The 23,783-nt window shown below is 36.3% G+C and overlaps 1 protein-coding gene across 3 annotated transcripts in view; it reads right to left on the reverse strand.

The window, feature by feature from the left end:
• GABRB2 (gamma-aminobutyric acid type A receptor subunit beta2) overlaps window positions 1-23,783 on the reverse strand; it is a 261,265-nt gene that overhangs the window by 36,927 nt on the left and 200,555 nt on the right. For all 3 annotated transcript variants that reach the window (XM_035284254.3, XM_035284274.3, XM_035284292.3), the window contains 3 exons: window positions 7,738-7,875; window positions 5,894-6,046; window positions 2,373-2,617 (listed from right to left, as the gene is read on the reverse strand). In XM_035284254.3, the coding sequence (XP_035140145.1) occupies window positions 2,373-2,617; window positions 5,894-6,046; window positions 7,738-7,875 (536 nt within the window). The remainder of the gene's footprint in view (window positions 1-2,372; window positions 2,618-5,893; window positions 6,047-7,737; window positions 7,876-23,783) is intronic.

Raw genomic sequence — 23,783 nt, forward strand, 5'->3', positions numbered from 1 at the left:
AAAGGGACAGAGAGGCTGGATTTTTTTGTCTACTGTCATACTGTCATTAAATGGGGAGGTAAATATTGAACTTGAAAGACTCTAAAATATTTGTTCAGAACCACTGTTCTAAATCATGACTCATGATGTCTTGATTCTTACACATACTGCTCAAAAAAAAATGGAGAAACCACTTTGCTAAAGAATATTTACATGACAAGGATATGATTTTTTCAGTACCTCAGTTTCTCATGTTTGAAAACAGGAAGCCATGGGGAAGCTATCCTGTGCACTGCAGTATGTGTAGTGGCAACCTGGGCTTCCACACACTACATAGTAGTGGTAAACCTCATCCCCTAGTTTTTATAATGAAAGATGTCTCCAAACAATGCCTAATGTCCTCTGGGAGAAGAAAATGCCCCTGTTTTGAGAGCCATTGAAAAATAATAGATAATCTCTAGTATCTTTTTTTGTCCTGTCATATTCCATCACTTGAATTGTAGGGTTTACCTTTAGCCAAGAGGATAGACTTTTCACCACTATGAGGTAACTTCCTAGTGAACTTTTCTCTACTTCATTTTAGAAGCTCTGCAGGTTCAATTCGTATAAAACCTTCTCTCTCTAGATCTTAACTTTGTCATTTAAATGTAAATTGGTATAAAGAGTAGGGTAGATGAAAGTGAAAAGAGATCAGATATTATCTTATTAAGTCAGCCTTGAATTTTGTGATTGATTTAGACTCATTTCAAACTGAAGTCCTATGAGATAGTGTTATTTATTTATTTATTCTCTTTTCTTCACTAGGACTCCTACGTCAGAAACTAGGTTTAGGAAATACTCTTTCATTTGACAGCCTGAAAGAACCATAATGGAAGGTTGGAATCTACTGGCAGATTCCAATAAGTAACACATTGGGTATGGGAAAGAAATTGACAGTTTCCTAGATCCCTGTGGTTTTTTGGTTTCCAAGGGCCATACTTAAAATTTGCAAGGTTGCAAATGTCATCTTCTAAGCAAGCAGTGCCTTGGATTAGAGAATAATCTAAAACCAAATATTAGACCTACAGATATGTGAAAAACATTATTGAGTCAGAAGCTTACATATGGTTTGCTCCAAATAAATCTCGATAGCAGAGATTATCTATGCTGTGCTTTCCTTGGGATTAAATTGAAGGACATTAAAACATAAAATAAATAATCAGTTTTTGTTGTAATTAATAATTCCAGATGGTTTAAGAAGGATTAATGTTTTCCTAGTCCCATCAAAATGAACTATTTATAGGTCCAACATTACATATTACTTTATAAACAATATTTAGGACAGTTATAAAAACAAGACTTTTCTTTGGCTGTTTCTAAAGGTCTAAATGTGGCCTCTGGGAAAATACATATACAAGTATTCTGTTAGTGCAGAAAATGCTGTTACAGGAAGCCAGGTGAAGTTCAATATTGACAGTAAAGAGAGCTGGCACTACTGGGACTACCATCAAAAACCTTAAAGTAATAATACCCAAACTTAGATGCAGATTAGAGTAACCTGGGGAATTTTACAACATTATGATGCTTATGGTTTCTCCAAGAAAATCAAATCAGAATTTCTGGGGAAGGGACCAAGGCTTTAGTATTTTAAAAAAATCTGTGCAGGTCATTCCATTGGTACTCATGGTTGAAAACTACTGACTTAACAAATAAACAGGGTTTACAGCTGTGTGGGAATTCTTTGGCCATGTCCGACTTAAGCAAGATGGTGGCCTCATATGGTTAAATGTTGCAATGGTAAGTGGTATATGTGCAAGGCATTGACATTTAAGGAGAACATTGTCTTTTCCCCCTACTCTTCTTTCATTTTTCTAATTGCTTCAGAGAAAAAGTATCAGTTTGTTGCTTGGTATGTCTTTAACACATCTCTATACTTGCTTATCTTTCCTTTAAGTCAAAGAGAATGCAGATTTCAGGGCCAGAGACTTCATCTAGTGTAAATTAGAACTTAATAATATAGTTTTTAAAATTTATTATTTATATATATTTAAAGCTATTGTCCAGCGAATAATACTGACTAAAGTGACATGAAATTTCCTTTTTAAATAAATTAGATGAATACATTTAAAGAATACCTAAAGAATTATAGACATTATACTCACATATGGGAAAACATCATAAAGGTATTCTCATCTTTGGGCAATCCTACTGTTAATGAAAGGGGCATCCAGATCTTGTGTCAAGAGTTTGGTCCCTTATTGTGCTTCCATCATTAATTGTGTGGTTTAGGGGAAGTTACCCATTCTCGTCCCTGGGCTTGGTTTTCTCATTTGTTCAACAAGGTTCATCAACCTGTATTGCTAGCATTCTTCCACGAGTTTAAGAAGCAAGGAGGGCTTGCCCTCTGAATTTACCTTGTTGACATCCAGGCGCATCTTCTCATTGTTGGCACTGGCAGCCTTCTCAGCTGCTTTCTTTTGGCGCTGGGGCCCCCTCCCAAAGAAGATGTAGTTGACTAGAGCATATTCCAGAAGTGCCATGAAAACAAAGACAAAGCACCCCATCAGGTACATGTCAATGGCCTTCACATAGGGGATTTTAGGAAGAGTTTCCCGGAGGTGGGTGTTGATTGTGGTCATTGTGAGGACAGTTGTGATTCCTGAAAAAAATTGGAGAGTTAGAATAATAATGTTCCTATCTCCTTTCTTCTCTCGTAATATGTGGAAAGGTTAGCTATGTTCATTTGCTCATTCATATAAGCCACTACCTATTTATTGGGCCCTTATTTTTATACACCAGCTGTATGATAGAGTATGGAAACAGGTACAAATTAACTCAGAGTGAACACTGAACATTTTGAACACTTCTAATTATATTTTTGTATTTACAGTTACATATCCAGTGAGGGGTTAATGTGAATTCAGTGCTATGATGGACATGTAAGGTGAGAGTTGAGAATATGGAGAAGACAGTAGGTCAACTTTCTGATACAGCAGGAAAGAGATTAGGAAATAGAGACTTCTGAGCTGATTTCTGAAGAATGAGTGGAAGTCACCCAGGCAACCCAGAACTGGGGGTCAAAAGTCATATTAGACTTATGGGGACTGCTGGTAGAGAGAGCTTCTATATGAAGTTTGGATTTGGGGGAGAGTACACAGCCTATTACAATGATCTCAGGAAGATCGTTGTGGGGGTATATTGCAGGACAGGATGGGAAGAATCATGAGAAGAGTGGAGGTTAAGGGCCATACAGAGAGCCCAATGGGGAGGTTGAACTTAAAATTAAAGGCAAAGTGGAGCAGGGGCCAGCTTCAAGCAAGGAGACAATTTGTATTTTGAACAATCACTGTGGTGGCAGTGTGGAATATGGGGAGAAGCATGCAAGGCAGGAGTAAAGAATGCCAGTTAAGAGGTTTTCAGAGTAATCCAACTGAGAGATGGAAGGGAAGTCAATTAACATAACAGCAAGGGTACTGAAATTAAGAAATACATTATACAGGCAATATAAATAAATAATTATAAGCATTTGAGGATTAGAAGTGGAGGGTAACAGAGAAGCAGGAATCGTAGCCCTTCTGTATGTGGATGAGGCATATAATGCCAAGGTAGATAACACAGATGCCGTCTAGGACTCCTTATGGAAAATGTGACACTGGGTCAGGCTGTAATTGTTCATCCTGTTGAGTTGGTATCTCTGACAGTGAGGAGTAGTTTCCCTCTAAGCTATGATTGGAAGGTAAAAGCACTGAAAGTCCATGGTCCTGAGTATAATAAAGTCCAGCTTTGTAGCAAAATAGTGATGTGAAAAGAGACAAAGCTCAGAGGTCAAGATCACACAGATGGAAAGGTGTAGAGTTACCACTGAAATGAGAATTTTTCTGACTCAGAAATCCATGCCCTTGAACACTATCCAATAACATATCCCAAAAGTTAAATGTCATTCCTATAAATTTGGGGGGATGTAGTTTTCTGATTTAATTTTGTCTCACTAGTAATAATGTCATGTTTTTTATTTTGTTTTTATACATCACCATGAAACAGCTACAGAAAAAAATAAATATGAGCATTTGATTTTGAGCATACCCATAAAACCTTGGTTTTGCTTTAGATACAGGTATCTTACATTTCTCATGTCTTCTTTATAGCTGTCATTTTGAGACATTTTCCAGTTTCAATTTTCTCTTCATCATTTCAACTACAGATGATTTTGTACCACATGTGTATAATAAAACTGACAGTGCTGATTTTACTATTTATCTAAATCTTATTTTAAAGTATTTCTGAACCTAATAATAAATTGCTCATGTAAAGACATTTAAAAATGTCTTCTAAAAAGTCAATAGATTATTTATTGTTCCTTTAACAGATACAAAATAGATGACATGTTTCAACTTTGGAAAAATGGGCTATTTGCATATTTTATTCATTCTTTCATTCAGTAAATGTTTACTAAGCAACATTCCCCTTGAAAAACACTGCAGATATGGATATGGACCTTTCCTTTGTGAATCTTTCATTGTTGAAGGGGAAAAGGCCATCACACAAAGAAGGAAATATAAGTTATAACTGTGGTTAGTCTACAGACAGGGGAGGTCTATGGTACTGCAAGTGTATATATCCCAAGTGCTTGACTCAGCCTGAGAGATCATTCCTTCTTCCTTCCACACTTGAGCCACACAATTTACTCTTAACCCAGCAGCCAAAGTGATCCCTTTAAAACAGAAATCATATCATGCCACTTTTATGATCAATCAATGGCTATTCCATTCAAAATAAAAGCAAAGCCTTTGCCGTAGCCTACCATCCCTTTGTAATAGCCCTTTTGTGATCTTTTAGGCCTCTTTCCCTAACATTATCTTTGCTACTTCCCCTGAACTGACTTGGCATTGGCCTCATTGGCCTCTTGCTGACACTCTTGGATAGTTCCTACTCAGGCCCTTTGCAGTCATCTGGAATATTATCACCCAGATATCCACATTATTCTTAATCTTCAAGTCTTTGTTCCAATGACAATTCCTGGGTGAAGTCTGCCCTAATTATTCTAAATTGCACTCCTAGTATACTCATGCCCCCTTGCCTTATATCCTTCTATAAATTAACCATATTATATAATTTATATGTTTATTAAATTTATTGTATATCTTTTACTGCTAGATATAACTTTCAGAAGTTGGCTCTATCTCAGTGCTCAGTACAATGAGCATATATTAGGTATTTAACAATTATTTGTTGAATAATAAGTAAGAAAGTAATGATTGAATTGAGATCTCATGGTAAAAGTCAACAATTCAACATTTTAAAGGGAATAGTCAGAATCCACAATAATCAAGATTGTGTAAAAGGCCATACATTTATTTTATCTGAAGGTAATAACAAAAATGTTCATTAAATATAATTTATTCTCCTCTGGTGTTTGTTAGAAAAAAAATCAAGCATAAGATGAGAAATGTCACAGATTAGTTTCCAATATTGTTACTTTGTTGTCTCCTCCCTTAGCCATGCTACTCTGAAATGTTAAAAACACTTTAGAATTCTTTCTGCTTATCCTTTTGCTACACACCACATCTGCTTGTCCTTCATGCAGCAAAAAACAGGTGGAAGGGAGCTCTTGTTAGGTAAAGAAGCACAGGTACAAATCAAATAATTAGGCATGCATTACTACATGAAATATGTTTCAATAAAAATATCAAACTGATGGGACTAATCTCATTATCAACAGCTATATGGTTAACTAATACTGAAATGAAAAATTTTACTTTGTGTTTAATTGATTTAATGCTGAATCAGATGACCCAAAGTCTCTAGTAAAAATCTTGCAGTGTGAGAGGTTCAGTTGTGCCGTGCATCACAAATTTCAGGATAAGGAAAACGTGCGTGCAAACACAGACATGCACATGCAGAGTCAGACTCCACAGGCAGTAATAAAATGGCCCACCTAATGCCACTCTTGCAGCCGAAGCATCGTAATTGATCCAGAAGGAGACCCAGGAGAGGATGGTAATCAGGATGGAAGGCATGTACGTTTGCAGGATAAAGTAGCCAATGTTTCTCTTAAGCTTAAAGCTGAGGGATAACCTGGGATAGGAACCTAGAAAGGAAATTTTAGAACATCATCATTATCAATCAATATTTAGAGGATGCTTTTCTTTAAAGGTCCATAAACCACACGTCTTATTTCAATTCAATTTTAGCTCTTGGTGAAGAATGCATTCTTCTGCAAAAGTAGTCTGAGAGCCCTGAGTTTCTAATTACTAGGAGTTACTCAATGTGAAATGCATCCTGTACATCAGTAATTAAAAGAATTCCTTCCAGCTCTTCCCTGCTCAGCCTCATATAGTGAATCAAACATACTCATCCTCTGTAATTGTTAGGACAATCTGGAACAGTCCTTTTTGGCACTCTTTCAATTGTTCCCTAGTAGGTTCATCCTGTAAGTTCAGTCTTACATGAGAGTGAGGGTGCATGTTCAAGTCATAGTAAAAGAAAGCTCTTCTCAAGTCACAGATTGCAGTTTAAGTCTGTGATCAGTGGTGATGCTTTAAGGAATGAGGGTTTTTTGTAGGTTTTCATGTATATGCATTCTTTTCTTTTTTAATAGTTTCAATTTTTCCATCTAAAAGTATACCTGACCCACCAAAAGGTGGAGAATCATTGCTTTTCAGCAATATTTGTGGGAGTTACAACTAGAGAATCAGCTTCCTAAATCTGGGTCCTTTGATTGTGATGACCTGGGGAATTAGCCTTTAATAAAACAAGATAAACAACAGAGCACAGTCTTAGACTATAAGAAGTTCACATGATAAATAGCCAGGGAGAGGGCATTTTCATTGTTTGGAAGAAAGCCTTGTTTAGATTTCTGAGGCTAGGCTAAGTGTCTGAATATGATAGAATATTCTAAGTGGGAACTCATTTCCATAGATTTTTTAAGAATTCAGCAGACCTCAAACTTAGAAAAGTTTGTTTGCTGCTCTTTTAAAGTTAAAGGCAACTTTGTATTTTTATCAAGTCACACAGCTTTTGCCTGAAGTGGTTTGTAGGCACAAAAAGTATCTGACTTAGCAGAAGGGCCATTACAGTGTTAGTTATTTCTGTGCCTGTGGGGTTTATTTCAATAAGAAAAATATAAAGAAGAACTCCTGTGGGTTTAATATTTTCCCCTAAATGAGTGTCTAACAAATGATTCCTCTCCTGGGCTTTATTATTACAAATATGCAAAAATTTTGCTGATGAAATCAAGTATGACCATCTAAATTCTCCATGCTGGAAGGGTAAAGACGGCAAAGGCCTCAGGATAATCTTAACACCTGAAACAGCTTTCAGCTTATACAGGAGGCAAACCTGTAAAGAAATTCTTATCTTTTGAAGAAAATGTGAATTCCTCCCACTGTCTTTGGAGAATTTCACCATAATCAGACTTGAATGAACCGCAACTTGGCTCTCCCAGAGATTCAAAGGATTATGATCAATTCTGTGGGATGCATAATATTACAATGTTGGGAAACAGCTCTGAGCCAGGTCTTCATTTCTCTTTCTGTAGTCTTTCTAAAAATTACTCCCTTCTCTGGCAAATGAGATACACAGAGATAATTCTGTCAGCTCTGCTGGGATAGCTTCTTGAAAATAATAGGATGGGTCCCTAGTGAAGCAATAGGCTTCCAGGGAAACTGAGAGTTTTCAGGGGATTTGTCTTCTAAAGTCATTGTGCTTCCCTGGGACATGTCTAACTCTAACATAAGTGAAGATTATTATTCTTCCTTAATTTTTTTCCATGATACAAACCTGTGGAAAAAACAACTTTCTTGGTGATAAGTTTGTAATCTACAATAGAGAACTGTGGAAGTTCAATTTTTGTTACTCCTGTTACTGCATTATCATCGCCACGCCAGTAAAATTCAATGTCATCAGTTGTGTATCCATCTGTGAAAGAAAACATACACACACAAACACAGAAAACAAAAGCCAGACAAAACAGAAGAAAATACCTGATTAGAAGATGAACTATATAAATAATATAAAGAGATAACTAATGGCTGTTATGTCTTTGGTATCATACTAAACATTTCAATTTTATTACCGCATTTAATCCTCATGGCAATCTCATTAGGGTAGTAGTATTAGGCCCGTATGAGACTCACAAAAGCTTAGAGAAATTAACAGTATAGAATCTCTTGCAACTAGGTAGTGGTATAGTTGGGACTTAAACCCAGGGTTATCTGATTATGAATCTCATTCTATCGAACATTATCACATTATCACATAACATTATCACACAACTCTAGTTTTTACTCTGTGAGAAGATAAAAGAAGAGAAATATAATTTAAATTATTAGTACCATGCTGATTATTATCAAATTCTCCCCAATATAAACTACTTGAATTACAATACATTTGAATTTCAAGTCAGAAGAGAAGTGATTACGAAGAAGAATCATCTGTTCAATATTCATATATTTGATTTCCAAATTTGACTTTGTAACATATCTAGCTTCAGAGAAAATCTTCCACAGAAAAACTCAAAACAACATTAACTCCACCGGCTTTAAGGAGTAGATATAAATGTATCATGTACATTGGAAATGAACAGTGCATTTTGGAGGCATGCTTCCATTCATTCAACAACTGTTTATTAAAAACCTACTATGCTTATCAGGGCACAGTTTCTAGGGATGAGATTCTGTATAACAGAGACGTTCTCTGTTATTAATGATACTCTCAATCCACAGGACAGAGTACAATATTAAGAAATGCATGCACATATAATCCTAGCTAGTAAGCAAACATATAACAACTATGAATAAGCACATATTAGGCTGTAAACAGTGTTATACAGGGAAGTACGCCATAAAATCCAGTGACTATTAATAATGTCTTACAAACTCACCCACTCTTCAAAAATAAAAACCCAAACAAAAAGCATATATCACATTCCATGTGAAGAGATATCACATTTATCTTTTCAAAGAAGTTTTGCATCTGGATAGTTGAATTTTCACAAGTCTAGGAGATAGGCAAGATGGACATTGCTCCCCTACTTCCAAAAACAACCCAACAAATTTTAAAGACTGCTTAAATTCTTTGCCTTTTGACATGTGACTAGTCATTGTGACAGGGATGACAAGAATACCAATCCTTGACTCTTAGCCCCAGAAGTTTTTCAACAAACCACCTCTCTTTCCTCCAAAGAGAGGGGTTTCAATCTTTAAAAAAAAGGTAGAAAAGAATTGTTTTTTGCAAAGAACTAGAATACCCTCAATTGGAGATTCTACATCAAACAGCTCAAGCTATGACTTAGCTTTTCTAGAAGTCTACAGTTCCTTTTATTCATAAGAGTAGCCATCTTCATCTGATGCAGAACTACAGGTTTTTATTGGAAGAGTTATAGGGCATTTGAACTTCTGATACCACAACCGAAGGCTTCTGGATAAGTTAATAATTTTTAAAAATGTTGATTACTTGAAAACACCACAAACTATATGGAAATCAAAATTGTAGAGTTTTAATTGATTATACACCAGCAATATTTTATTAGTATGATTTAATGTAGAGCCATATGATTTGCTAGAAAAACTTTTTTTATATAACTTTGATTTAAAAGTAAATTTCAGGGTCAGGCATAGTGGCTCATGCCTGTAATACCAGCACTTTGGGAGGCCAAGCAAGGAGGATCACTTGAGGCCAGGAGTTCCAGACCAGCTGGGCAACATATGAAATCCTGTCTCTATGCAAAAATAAGAAAAAATTAGCCAGGCATGGTAGCACATGCCCATAGTCCTACCTACTTGGGAGAATGAGGCAAAAGGATTAAGTTCAGGAATTTGAGTTATGCATCATAGCAGTGAGCTATGATGGCACCACTGTACTCCAGCCTGGGTGACAAAGCGAGGCTCTGTCTTTAAAACATATATAAATAAATATATAAAAGTAAATTTCAGACTCATGATTTTAACACACATTTCAGGTATTAAGTGAATTGAACAGTAGGCAAATTCTCAGAAAAGAGTCCTTCACTTCCCTATAAAATTTGCTACCCAATCCTGAGAAGTAAGATGCCTATCCTGTTGGATAACTGTACTTTTCTTTTCTGGTTTTTTTTTTTTTTTTTTTTGAGACAGAGTTTCACTCTTGTTACCCAGGCTGGAGTGCAATGGCATGATCTCAGCTCACTGCAACCTCCACCTCCTGGGTTCAAGCAATTCTCCTGCCTCAGCTTCTTGAGTAGCTGGGACTACAGGTGCGCACCACCATGCCCAGCTAATTTTTGGGTTTCACCATGTTGACCAGGATGGTCTCAATCTCTTGACCTCGTGATCCACCCGCCTCGGCCTCCCAAAGTGCTGGGATTATAGGCGTGAGCCACCGCGCCTGGCTGATAACTGTACTTTTCTTATGATTTCAACTCTCCTAATGTGGTGACAAAACCCTCAGTCCTGGCCTCCGTGTCAAACGTAATCCAATTTCTTATCAGTTCTTTATCCAGATCTCTCAGTTATAAAATAATTCAGAGACGATGACAATCTTACCTTTGATAAACCAATTTAAAATAACAAAAGGACAACAGCTCTTAGAATCAAACTAAGTACTTAGAAATGCACTGTACAATTTTTTAGTACACAAACATGAAAAAAGTTATGAAAAATGATGGTAGTCATTTCCCATGAAGTTAGTCCTAACCAAGAATCTCCTTGGTTTTCCAAGATAATAACTGACAGCACGTTATAAAATAGCAACTGCCATTTAGTGCGTGAGTTGGTGGTATATGCCAGGCACTTTGTTGCCTAGACACTGTCCCTTTCTACAGACAGCTAAAGCCTCTCCTTCAAGGACACTGGGTTTAAGATACCCAAGAAACCAGTAGGGATTCTTATTTAGCTAATCAGGAATTGGCTTGGGGATCTGATTCTCTTTTTAACAAGCATTCCAGATAATTCTATTGTAGGTGACACATGAAAACCCTGAGAACCACTTGTCTAGAAGATGAAAAAGATAATGATAGCAATTAAAATAAATGCAGTTATTTATTGAGAGTTGTTATTCATTTTACTAAGAATTCTATTAAGCACTTCACTTTCATTACCTCATTTAATCTTCACAACAATGACTTTATAAGTGAACAGTATTTATATACGTTATTTGAAATATTGAGCTCTGATAGTGCAAGTTAGTTACTTTTGTCTTTATCTCATGGTTGAGAAAGCTAAGATTCAGAGAGATTAACTATCTTACTAAAAATCACACATTTGGCAAGTGATAGAGTAAGGACTTGATGCCATATCTATGTGACTGACCTCAAGAAAAGCATTTTTCCACTGCATTTCCCTCTCTCCCCACCTGCGCGACCAAGGTTGGAGTCTGTGTTGACCTTTAAAAAAGAAACCTTCAACTCAAGTTGCTGTAATTAGATACTTGCTTCTGTCTTGCCTCCTGTCTGCAGCTGTGAATAGTCATTTGACTGTGACTGTTGCCCTTAGCCAGCCAGATGTGCCTGTGAACCAAAGCTTTGTGCACTTGTGTTCCTCTAGAGGCTGGGGAACCTCACTGCATCTTGCTGTTACCAGGCAGCGCCACAGCAGGTGCTGCCACACCCTAACGGTATCCCTGTTCCTCCCAACCTGTGGGTGTGAATCATGTGCACACAGCTGTGCTTCAAGGCCGGGGCAGGGGAGCCTGTGCTGATGCCATCAAGGTCACTGGGCTGCGCCTGGAAGGCGAACCTTGACTGTCTGAACATATAAAGCAAACTGTCCAGGAAAAAAAAAAAGGTTTTGGAATCCCACCATTAGGACATAAAAAATATATGCTATGTTCAAGATATGTCCACTTTTTCTACAAATGCAGCCATCTTCAAAAGAAGAGAAAAAAAAAATGAAACACTCAGGATTTCTTCTATGAAGGACTAGGTCTAAACTAATAGAACATATGTGGGCCTCCAGCTTCCTTTTCTCCTAATCTTCCTCAGTATTTACCTCCTTTTATCCATTGCTATAAATATTGTAACAGAAACTATCGGTAGGCAGAGGAATGAGAATGTCTACAGCATTTCAACCAGGTTATGTAAGAGATGCTGATTAGTTTTCTAATCGCAGAAACATTACTAAGAACTGCAAACTTTTGTCAAAATGACAGTGTTTGCTAGGCAATACCTCGTGTGGAATAGGTACTCAGTAAACATTATTAAATGAATAAAATAATTATTGAATGCACATGTGGATTTGGGCTGGCAGTGGTTTATATAGATGCTTTCTCTAGATGTTTATATATTGTAAAGGATCATGCATTGCATTTGTATTACTGTATGTTGCTGTTAGCCTAGTGCTGGCACACAGTTGGCACCAAATAAACATTATCTGAGTGAGGAATAGACATCCAATAAAGAGAATTCTTAAGAATAACTCAAGGTTCTTCATCACGTATATCTCCTTATGTATTAGTTCTTCCTGTTACCTCGCATCTCTTTATCTTCTATTTCCCAACCTGTAAACTGTGACACTAATATAATAATAATAGCCACTTCACAGAGCTGTCAGAAAAAAAGTAAAATGCTTAGAACAGTACCAGCAGATAATAAAAATATTTCTGTTGATAGTTTTTCAAATAAGAATTACCAAAAATTAATGGAAAACATATTTTGTTACATCTGATTTTATGGTTATTAAATGAATACATACAATCTACACAATGGAAAACATAGCTGTTCAACCACACTTATAGAACTCTCCAAAGTTCTGGAAATTGCTAATAAGAAATTTGAAAGTTATTTTGATGTTTTAGGTTTTGGAATCTGACACAATAAAGCAGCACACTGTATTTACTTCTGGCTACTGCTAGTCTTAGAAAATCCAATCCTTTTGACTTCATTTTAAGTTAGCCAAGAATAGAAGATTGCAAATGGAAAGCAAGTGTTGCTACTGCATCATCGGTTTCTGAAGATGAAAGTGCAACAATCTCCATGACAGTTCCAGGGTGGTCAAGTTCAAAAGCCAACTCAATATACTATGTAGGATTAGTTTAAAGCAGACCTAGTTTTCTTCTTTTCTTTGGATATTCTCTGGAGGAATATTTAGCAGTCTCTCTAAGTGACTAGAAACTAAAAGAAAACATATGCAAATACATATGACCTGACTTTTACAGATTTCATAACAGTGATGAGAAAACTGGATTTCTTCAAAAAGATATCATAAGGAAATATACTAAAGCGCTTAATTAGTGTATGCAAATTAAACTCATCATTTATATTTTATTCATGGGATTCCAGAAACTGAGTCATTAAATTATTTTGTATTGTTATCATCAAAAGCATAACATACATAATAATTCAGAGGGCCTATAAATAAACTAAAATACAAATTCACTGGCATTCACCTGAAGAAATTAACGCTATGTGAAATGTTATAAGCCTCTCATCAGGAAGGGCAAATATATAGATCTATAAAATATACATGTAAGATATGAATGACAGATACGCTCCCTTTCAAACATTGATAAAAATCATGTACCATATGGGATCTAGGAAATAGAAATATCATTTTAAAACATTCACATAGTAACTAAATATGATCTCACAATTGTAACATTATTCTATAACATGGCATTTAAAATTTTTTTCTCTCTGTCAATCTACATATCTATTTTGTTATCTACTAAGTCAATATTTCATTTTAGAATTCCTGTACTGTGCAAAAAGTCCAATCCTGTGCCAAGGTATTAAACAGCAGGAACCAATTAGAACATTTAGAAGAGGTGAATTAATGCCACTATTTATTTTTTTCTAGTGGGAAATGTAGGTGACTTATTGTTCTCTCATTACTTACTAAAATTTTGTTACTCATTTGGATTGGTAAATACTCTAGGATTGCATCCAATATAACAATTTTCACATAGCAGTTGCTCTAATATGTTGACTCTGTTCTCATAACCAATCTCCAAGCATTATGGGTCAATGTTATTGGGATAGTTCCCACTAGGCATTGTTGTTTCAATCTTTTAAGAACCATCTTAAAAGGTTCATAAATTTGACTTGTACATAACAGCATCTTATGTGTACATTACAGCACTTTCTGAATAAAACACCTCATCAAAAAATAATTTACCACATACCCTCCATTTGTATCTAAAACGTTATTTAGTTACGATCATTAGTCTGCAAGTAACTATTAGTAAATCTTAATTTCTGTTCTCAGAAACAGTAATCTGTAATGCTCTCCATGAAAAACGGCTGCACAATCAATATATTTAGGAGTAACTACACATTTTGCCTCTCTATTACAGAGTCATAAAACCTTTAAAACAGTACAGTTTAGGAAAACCTGCAATAACGAATCTGCTTAATTTTACTTACTCCTGGAATATCCCAAAGCTATTTGACCACACACATTTTTTAGCATATAAAAAATACCCAGGTATAATCATTCCATAAAATACCGGACTGCGATTATTCACACATTTTAGGGAAGCCGTACACAATGCTCTTTATTTATGTTCTCCCCAGAGCCAGGTAAGCATTGGAGAAGGCCTACAGTTCCTTGGAACCATATTCTGATTTTTAGTGGATTAACCATTGTTTCCCTCCAAAAATGTTTCCAGGAGAGAAAAAAGTTGCAATAACATAGAATTATCTTTTAATGGAGCAAGAGAGACAAATATTCAGGGAAGCAGCATTGAATGTTCAGCCAGAAGGCAAGCATTCTTCTCATGACTAGCTGAGTGACCATTATTAGAAGCCTGTCAGTTCACTATTAGAATGAAATCCACTCCATACAGAGGCCTGTATGCCCTGCAAAGGTACAGGACTGAATGCAATCAATGGCAATTACAGCCACTGGGATATTTCAAGAGGCAGAGACAGACACACACTTGTCAGTCATAACTCTTTCAATTCAACATTGAAAGTGTTCCAAAGACACTCTAAGTGATTGCTCTGACTCCTTAATTGCATCTTATTCTTCACTCTGCTCCTTAGATGAACTGCTAGACACACATTTTCTGCTGTCAAATCATTTCTAGATCTCAAGCAGCTCAAAATAATCGACTTAGGATAGGTCAGGGTTGATTATCTAGTGGCATATTAGTAAGGACACCATCAAGTAAGTCATGGCCCAGCATTCATCCTGCATCAAAGATGACCTGTTTTTTGTGTGTAAGTTTGGTTTTTTAAACTTAAATCTTATGATGTAAGGGAATAGGAAACTTTTAATAATCAAGTAAAATTTCAGATTGTGGGCTTTAAAAACCATATATTTTTCCAAATTCCAATGCAAAACTCTGTATTTGTTGTCTTTGTATGGGAGCAGGGTGATCTGGTCGCTGTTTGTACAAATTTGACTCCATGATGTGTTTCTTAAATTTTCTTATGTTTAGAGAGATTAAGCAATTAATCTACTGACCCAGGTAATAGAAACCAGTTAGTAATAATAAATAAAATAGCTCAACAATAATAATATATAGCAGCTATCAACTATAGAGCCCGATGTACCAGGTGCTGCCTTAAGCTCTTTATAAGGTTCTGTCTCTACAGAGGACTGAAGTGTTATCATTATCAGGATTCTTCCCCTTTATATAATCCTGATTTGTCCATTTGTATGGGAATCTAAGTTCTGAAGTAATGTTGACAAGTCAGAAAACCTTTGGGATAAAGAATAGGCCAATGCTTCTCAAGTTCTGATGTGCACAGAAATCACTTGCAAATCTTGTTAAAATGCAGATTCTGATTTAACGGGTGAAACCTCAGATAGTGAAGTTCTAATAAACTCCCAGGTGATGCTGATGCTATTTGTCCATTGATCATCCTTAGTATAGCAAGAGATTGGGAGATTCTACCAAGTGTAAGTCATTTGCCATACGGTGTCACGCAAGAAAAATCTTGGATTCAACCTTATTTAAAGAAGAACAAGGTTTATTCTGAACAAAGGGTTCTATAAGCTCCAACATTAAAACATTTTTCCTAGTTCTACCTCTCTTATAAGATATAGGAGGAAACATTGCTGGTGGTATCTCTATCCAGGGGCCTGGTTTCCTTAAATAGTCTATGACCTATAATCACCAATAGCAGAAAATACAGAGATGGGGCTAGCTGCAAAATTTTTCTGCAAATTTGTATTCATGCCAGTTTCATTTAAATATTTTGCCTCATTGGGCTAAGAATACTGCACTCTGGTTTTGGATTTCTGCGTCTTTTGTTCATATTCTTCAATAGACTCGTCAGCAACCTTTTAGGGTTTTCACCTTCCTCCAATTTACGTTACATATGCTGCTACTATTTGTTTTTTTTATTAATATTTTATACAGAGAGTTAGTGTAAATTCCTTGCCTTAAATTCCCCCAAGCTAATCTCTAATCCCTGAGTAATGTAGAAACTATTTTTCTCATTTTGCAGAAGAAGAATGTGCGAGTTAAAAAGGTTAAATGACTTGTCCAAACACCAGAAATGAGGATTGAACTCAATCTGCTTGAACACTAAAATCTAGCCACATAGTCGCTATATTTAACACTTGACACTATTATTCAAAGCCACAATTTTGGATTTTCTTGTAACATTAAAAAAATTCTATAATTATGTATACTCTACCTTGTAATATGACTCTGCAGCTCACTGCATCCAGAGGTAGAGTATTTCCCCATGCCTTCAATGTGAACTTGCTGCTTGCTTTAATCAAAAACAGTATCCTTGAGCTAGGTCTAGCTTATGCTGCAAACAGGCCTTGGATAGCCTACTGTATGATGAGAGCCACGTGACTCAGTTACCTTCATCATGGCAGTCAGACAGACAGTCTTCAGCCCACCTGTGTGAGGACCATAGATGCATATGTGAGCCCAGTTAAAATAAGCTGGGTATGGCTTGGATTGGCAGAACCTCCTGGCTGACCTGCCTTCTGAGTCACAATAAATGCTTTCTGTTTTAATCTACTAGGTTTTAGGTTGGGTTGAAAAGTGACAAGATCTAATGGAGAATGCTAGGTTCTGTGGAAAACAGAGAACAAACCATTTTTTCCCTTCATTGAATGATTTCATCTTTACTTCCAGGATGACATTCATAATCACAGCTGGACATTGCTAAAGGGAATCTCCAACTGGTTTCATGAATATTATGGGATAAGCCATATGATATAACAGAATCAGAAAACCTACCTAGGTTTCTCTACCCACCCTGCTATACATGAGCTTGAGAACTCTGAGCAAATCATATACTCTTTATAGAGTTTAGTTTCTATATCTGAAAAAAATTATTGTTCTAAAATAGCAATTCTCAAATTTTTGGTTTAAGAACACCTTTATACTGGAACATAATTGAGGATTACAAAATATTTTTGTTTATGTGGGTTATAGTGCTTAATATTTAATATGTTAGGAATTAAAACAAATTCAAAAGTATTTATCATTAATTAATTAAAACCAACAATAATGATCCTATTATCTAATGAATATAAATAACATTTTATGAAGGATAACTATATTTTCCAAAACAAAACTAAGAAGACTATAATGTTACACATTTCTGCAAATCTCCTTAATGTTAATGATTCAATAGGAGATAGCTGGATTCTCATATTTGCTTCTACATTTATTGTTGAAACGACTTACTTCATTTAGTCCCTGAAAAACATGACTGTATCCTGTGCAAAAATGAAAATGAATAAGGCAAGTAAAGTCTTGGTTTTGTTATGAAGAAAGTGTTGCCCTCAAGGACATATCAAAGGAGTCTCAGAAACCCCCAGTTATCTCTGGAGCACACTTTGAGAATCACAGTTCCAAAGGATCTGAAATCTAAAATCCTGTAATTTTGTTAAAAGCATAAACAATTCATTACAATTTTAATTATTAAAAATTACTGGCCGGGCGCAGTGGCTTAAGCCTGTAATCCCAGCACTTTGGGAGGCCGAGGTGGGTGGATCACGAGGTCAAGAGATCGAGACCATCCTGGTCAACATGGTGAAACCCTGTCTTTACTCAAAATGCAAAAAATTAGCTGGGCATGGTGGCGTGTGCCTGTAATCCCAGCTACTCAGGAGGCTGAGGCAGGAGAATTGCCTGAACCCAGGAGGTGGAGGTTGCGGTGAGCCAAGACCGTGCCATTGCACTCCAGCCTGGGTAACAAGAGCGAAACTCCGTCTCAAAAATAAATAAATAAATAAATAAATACTACCAAAAACTAGCCAACTTGTCTTCCTCTGTAGTAGAAGCAAAAATAATTCATTTTTGAATAGCTAGGGATTTAAAGGTCATTTTTATTTATAGACTAAATTAATAGATATATTTGCAAAATCTAAATTTAATGTAACTAATTTGATTGTACTTCATCTTTGATGAAGTAGAACTTGTATATTTTAAGAAAGAAACTAATGCATTTGTATGTAATTGAAGCTCTTGTTCATTCATCTCAGACTATCAACCTACTGAAAGGTGTACATATGTGAATAAGTGAATTACCAACTCTTTTCTTACATTTGAATTAATGCGAATTAATTCACACAAACAAGACTCTGAAGGTGACTTCATTAGTGCAGGCCAAGGAGTTGCCATTTGGTGCTTCTCACATAGATTAAAACATTTTCATCTCAAAAAACAGTTATGCAGAAAATTGCTCAAGTATACAAAAAGCCTTGACCAATATTTACACGAATCTGTTCTTTCTAAACTACTAATTATATTCCTGGTTTCAGAAAAAACTTCATTAAATAAACTTAAAAAAACCCCAAAACAAAATACAGAACCTATGAGAAATATTAAATGATTATCAAGATATGGAAAATTAAACAATTGTCACTTATCAATTAAAGAATCATCAAGACCCAAATTCAGCCAAGATGAACACAACATTCTTAGATATTTATAGTTCTTGTATTCAAGTTGAATAGAGAATTATTATGCTGTGGTGATTTTAAAGATATGTACACAAATTCTTCGAGAGTCCACAAATGGTGGAGCTTAATTCTCCACCCCTAGAGTGTAGGCTGTATTTATTGATGCACTACTGAAAAAGAGAGTGCTAGAGAAGTGTTGTGATGTCCCTTCTGAGTGTAGATTACAAAAAGATTGAAGGTTCTGTCCAGGATTTGCTTGCAGCTAGCCTTTTTCTGTTAGTCTGATTTCTTGCTCTTCCATGTTGTAAACTGCCCCATGGAAAGATTCACATGGTGGGAAATTGAGGGAGCTCTCCAGATAAAAGTCAGAAAAACTGATGCCCTTTTCCAACAGCCTGCAGGAAACTTAAGCTTGACATAACTATTTAAGTGGGTTTGAAAGAACAGCCCTCTCTGTTTGGGCCTTCAAATGAGACCACAACCCCAAAAAACAGCTTGATGGCAACTTCATGAGAGACCTTGAGCTGGAATCCCCTAGCTAAGCCAATTTTTAGTTTCAATTCTCAAAAATTATAAAATAAGAAGTGTCTGTTTTAAACTGTTAAGCTTTAGGGTAATTTGATAATCAGAAGTAAATAAATAACAACGCTTTTTATAACAGAAACTCTCAGCAAACTAGATATAGAAGGAATATACTAAGAACTATAAAGAATGCCATGACAAACCCACAGCTAACATTCTACTTAATGGAGAAAAGTTGAAAGCTTTTCCTCTAGATCAGCAACAAGACAACGATGTCCACTCTTGCCATTTCTATTCAACTAGAAGTCACAGTCACAGCAATTAAGCAAGAGAACATAAAAGGCATCCAAATTGGAAAGGAAGAAGTTAAATTGTCCCAGTTTTCAGTTGACATGATATATACAGAAAATCTAAAAGGTGACACCAATATTTTTTAGAGTTAATAAAAAAAATTCAGTAAATATGCAGGAGATAAAATAAACGTAAAAATCAGTAAAGTTTCTGTACACAAACAACAAAGTAACCCAAAAAGTAATCAATAAAACAATCTGATTTACAATAGCTAAAAAATAAAATTAAGAATAAATTGAACCAAAGACATTAAAGACCTGTACACAGAAAGCTATAAAACATTGATAAAATACATTGATGATGACACAAAGAAATGAAAAGATAGCACATTGTGATGGTAAATATTGAATGTCAACTTGACTGGATTGAAGGATATTCCTGGATGTGTCTGTGAGGGTGTTGTCGAAGGAGATTAACATTTGAGTTATCCTATGTTGTTTTAAGAACTATAGAAAATACCTGCAAAGCAATTAGCACACTGTCTTAATGATTAATGGCTATTAATATTCTGATTACTTGTATTTGTAGCTAAAATGAAGTATTTATGTATAATTTTACAGTTTAACAATTAAGCTTCCAATGCAACTTTTGGCTTCAGTTCAAATTAGAAAACAGTTGTTTATTTCTTATGCACAAACTACTAAATGCTCACTCAGGGATTTGGAATTGGGCAAATCACTTGATCTGCATTGTCAGTGAGTATTAAGAACATTAAAAAATGTCTGATAGAGTAACATGCCTCCTCTTGGAGAACTGGACAGAGTAGCAAGGAAGGAATAACTTCATTACTACCTTTCCAAACTGGGTAAACCAGATGGAAATGTGGAAGTCCCTTTCTTCCTCATTGGTTATTGACAGATACAGGAACTTTGCTCTTCGACCTAAAGATGATTAGGTCAGTGATTTCAAGATGATAAATATCAAAAGCATGAGGTCAAGAGATCGAGACCATCCTAGTCAACATGGTGAAACCCTGTCTCTACTAAAAATACAAAAAATTAGCTGGGCATGGTGGCGCGTGCCTGTAATCCCAGCTATTCAGAAGGCTGAGGCAGGAGAATTGCCTGAACCCAGGAGGCGGAGGTTGCGTTAAGCCGAGATCACGCCATTGCACTCCAGCCTGGGTAACAAGAGTGACACTCTGTCTCAAAAAAATAAAAAATAAAAAAAAAGAAGGTGAGGTGTTTTAGATGAGGTGTGCAAACTGTTGCTGGCCTCCTGAATTGCAGCTCTAGTACTTACTATTGGAATGTTTGTAATCCAGCTTGTCTAAGACAAGTTGCCTAAGTGTCTAAAAATAATGAAAGCAGTATATTTGATTTTGTAGCAAATAAGTCCAATGTACATGGTGTCTTTGGGTTGACCCTACCAATCTAAATCAACTGTTTTTATCGTAGTTTTTCTATGTAAAACTTCGATATTCTTTAGGATCCAACATTAAAGCAAACTAGCTACAATGATTTAATAAAGCAAAACAAAAAACCTAAGGTACTAAAAGTTATTTCTTTAGTCCCCAAGGATTGTGCAATTGTAGATAATAGTGCAATTATTGGGAGGAATACTCAATTGATTTTCATATCCAAGGAGCAGTTTTCTCCAAACTACATTATCTTTATATAGCTATGGTTTTACACACAAATGGTTTCTATGATGAGAGGGAAAGGTAAAAGACTAATATTACCAATACAGGAAATCAGTATTTAAGACAGTAGGACTAAGACTTAGACAGTGTCCTCAGATTTTTATTAGGCCACCAAATCACCTATAGAACCTGCTAAATATGCCTATTCCTGGGTCTAACTGTGTAGGCCTGAGGTTGGACCAAGGAGGCTACATATTTAATAAACATACAAGCTGATTCTGATACAAGGACCACACCTCTATGCATAGAGTGAAACTCTGCTCTAAAGTTTGAAACATTTCTTAAATAATTCAAGAATGTCCTATTTATATATGTATGCATGTAACTGTATATTTTTAGATATGGGGTATCCTGGGACTATGAGACTCTCTAATATTTAAATCAATATTAAGAGAATGAATAACAAGTATATCTGCAAATGTGACACAACTGCATGCTGAAAGAAAACTCTGGCAACTTCTATGGGCTCTACCTTCAAGATGCATCCATCAAATTCTCCTTGTTTCCTGTACCTGATTTCACAGACCAGGACTATATCATCTCATGCTAGGAAAACTGTTACAGATACCTAAGTGGTTTGCCTGCTTCCACTTTATCCCTTTACAATTTCTAGTGGGAAGCAAACTTAAAAACAACAAACAAATAAAATATAAATAAAACGAACCTTTTCACATGATCTGACTGCTCCTGCACACCTCTTTGAAGTCATCTATTAAGACTGATGAAAAATCATTATTACTCTTGTAATCAAAAGTAATTAATTACTTTTTCCAATTACCCTTAGTTGCAAAAACTGCAACTACTTTTGTACTAACCTAATATTACTACTTTCTCCCTTGTTCTTTAAGCCAAACTATATTGGTCTTCTTTTTTCTTTTTAAACACAAAGAGCTCATTCTTGTCTCTAGGCCATAGCAATTGCCTTCTATTCCCTTCATGCAGATCTCTACATGAATGCTTCTTATTCCTCATTCAGATTTTAGTTTCAATGAACTCCTCCTAAAGCCTGACTTCCCTGTCTTATACTAATATGTCACCCAGGTTCCCAATAATTGTTGCTTTTTACAATATTTCCTTGGTTGATTTTATTTATAGTTGATCATTCAGAAATACTATTCTCTACTAATTAATTCAATTGTCTGTCTCCCTGCAGTAGAATATAAATTCCTAGAGGGCAAAAATTATCTATTTCATTCACTGGAATATATATATATATATATTATATATATATATAATATAATACAACATATTATTTTAGAGAAAATATTATATTTTCTATAAAAATATAGAAAAATTATATTTTCTCTTTAATATATCCCATTATGTAGAAGAAATATAAAATATATGTTATACATAGAAAATATATATCTGGGGAGGATCCAAGATGGCCAAATAGGAGCAGCTCCAGAGTGCAGTTCCCAGCAAGAACAACACAGAGGGTAAGTGCCCACCACATTTCCAAACAAATTTTCACTGCCCACAGACCAGGAGATTCACTGGCTGAAAAGCGCCACAAGTTTTCAGCACACAGGTTTCAGCAGGTGCCAGGTTGGCACACAGAAACTCACAAAAATCCAGGCAGCCATTTCAACTGGAGTCTGGAATGTCTGGGAGACACAGCTGCCCATTCAACTGAAAGGGAGGGGACAGAGACAGGGAGTCAGGTGATCTGGGTCAGCAGGGACCACCCCCACAAAACAAGCAATCTGAAACACTCTGGATTGAGAGTTTTGCAGCAAGCACAGCTGGACCCAGGACAGTCCAGCTCAGTGGAGGGAAGGGTAACCACCACTACCGAGGGAGTCTGCCACTACTGAGGCAGTTCACACAGCAGCTGGGCAGAGCCTGTGGCATCTCAGCAATGCCTCTGCTGGCAGACTGTGACTCCATGCAGAGCAGGGCATCTATGAAAAAAAGCAGTAGCACGACAGGAACTTGTAAATAAAGTTCCTTCCTAGGACAGAGCACCTGGGAAAAGAGGTGGTTATGAGTTCTGCTGCAGCAGACTTAAAAGTACCTGCCCAGCAGCTCTGCACTGAACAATGGAGCTCCCAGCACAGCATTTGAGCTCCTATAAGGGGCAGACTGTCTCCTCAAGCAGCTCCCCAACCCCATATACCGGAAAACACACCTCATAAAGGAGAGCACAGGCTGACATCTGGCAGGTACCCTTCTGGGAAGAAGGTAACAGAAGAAGAAACCGGTGGCAACCCTTACTGTTCTACAGCCCCCATGGGTGATCCCCAGGCAAGCAGGGTCTGGAGTGGACCTCCAGCAGTCCTGCAGCAGAGGGGTCTGACTGTTAGAAGGAAAACTAAGAAACAGAAAGAAATAACTTCATTATCAACAAAAAAGGACTTCCATTCAGAGATCCCATCTGAAAGTTACCAACTACAAGGTCACAGGTAGATAAAACCACCAAGATAGGAAGAAACCAGCACAAAAAGGATGCAGACACCAAAAACCAAAATGCCTCTCCTCCTCCAAGGGATAACAACTCCTCACAAGCTAGGGAT

This window comes from Callithrix jacchus, chromosome 2 (genome assembly GCF_049354715.1).
Source record: "Callithrix jacchus isolate 240 chromosome 2, calJac240_pri, whole genome shotgun sequence".
NCBI classification, from domain to species: Eukaryota; Metazoa; Chordata; class Mammalia; order Primates; family Cebidae; genus Callithrix; species Callithrix jacchus.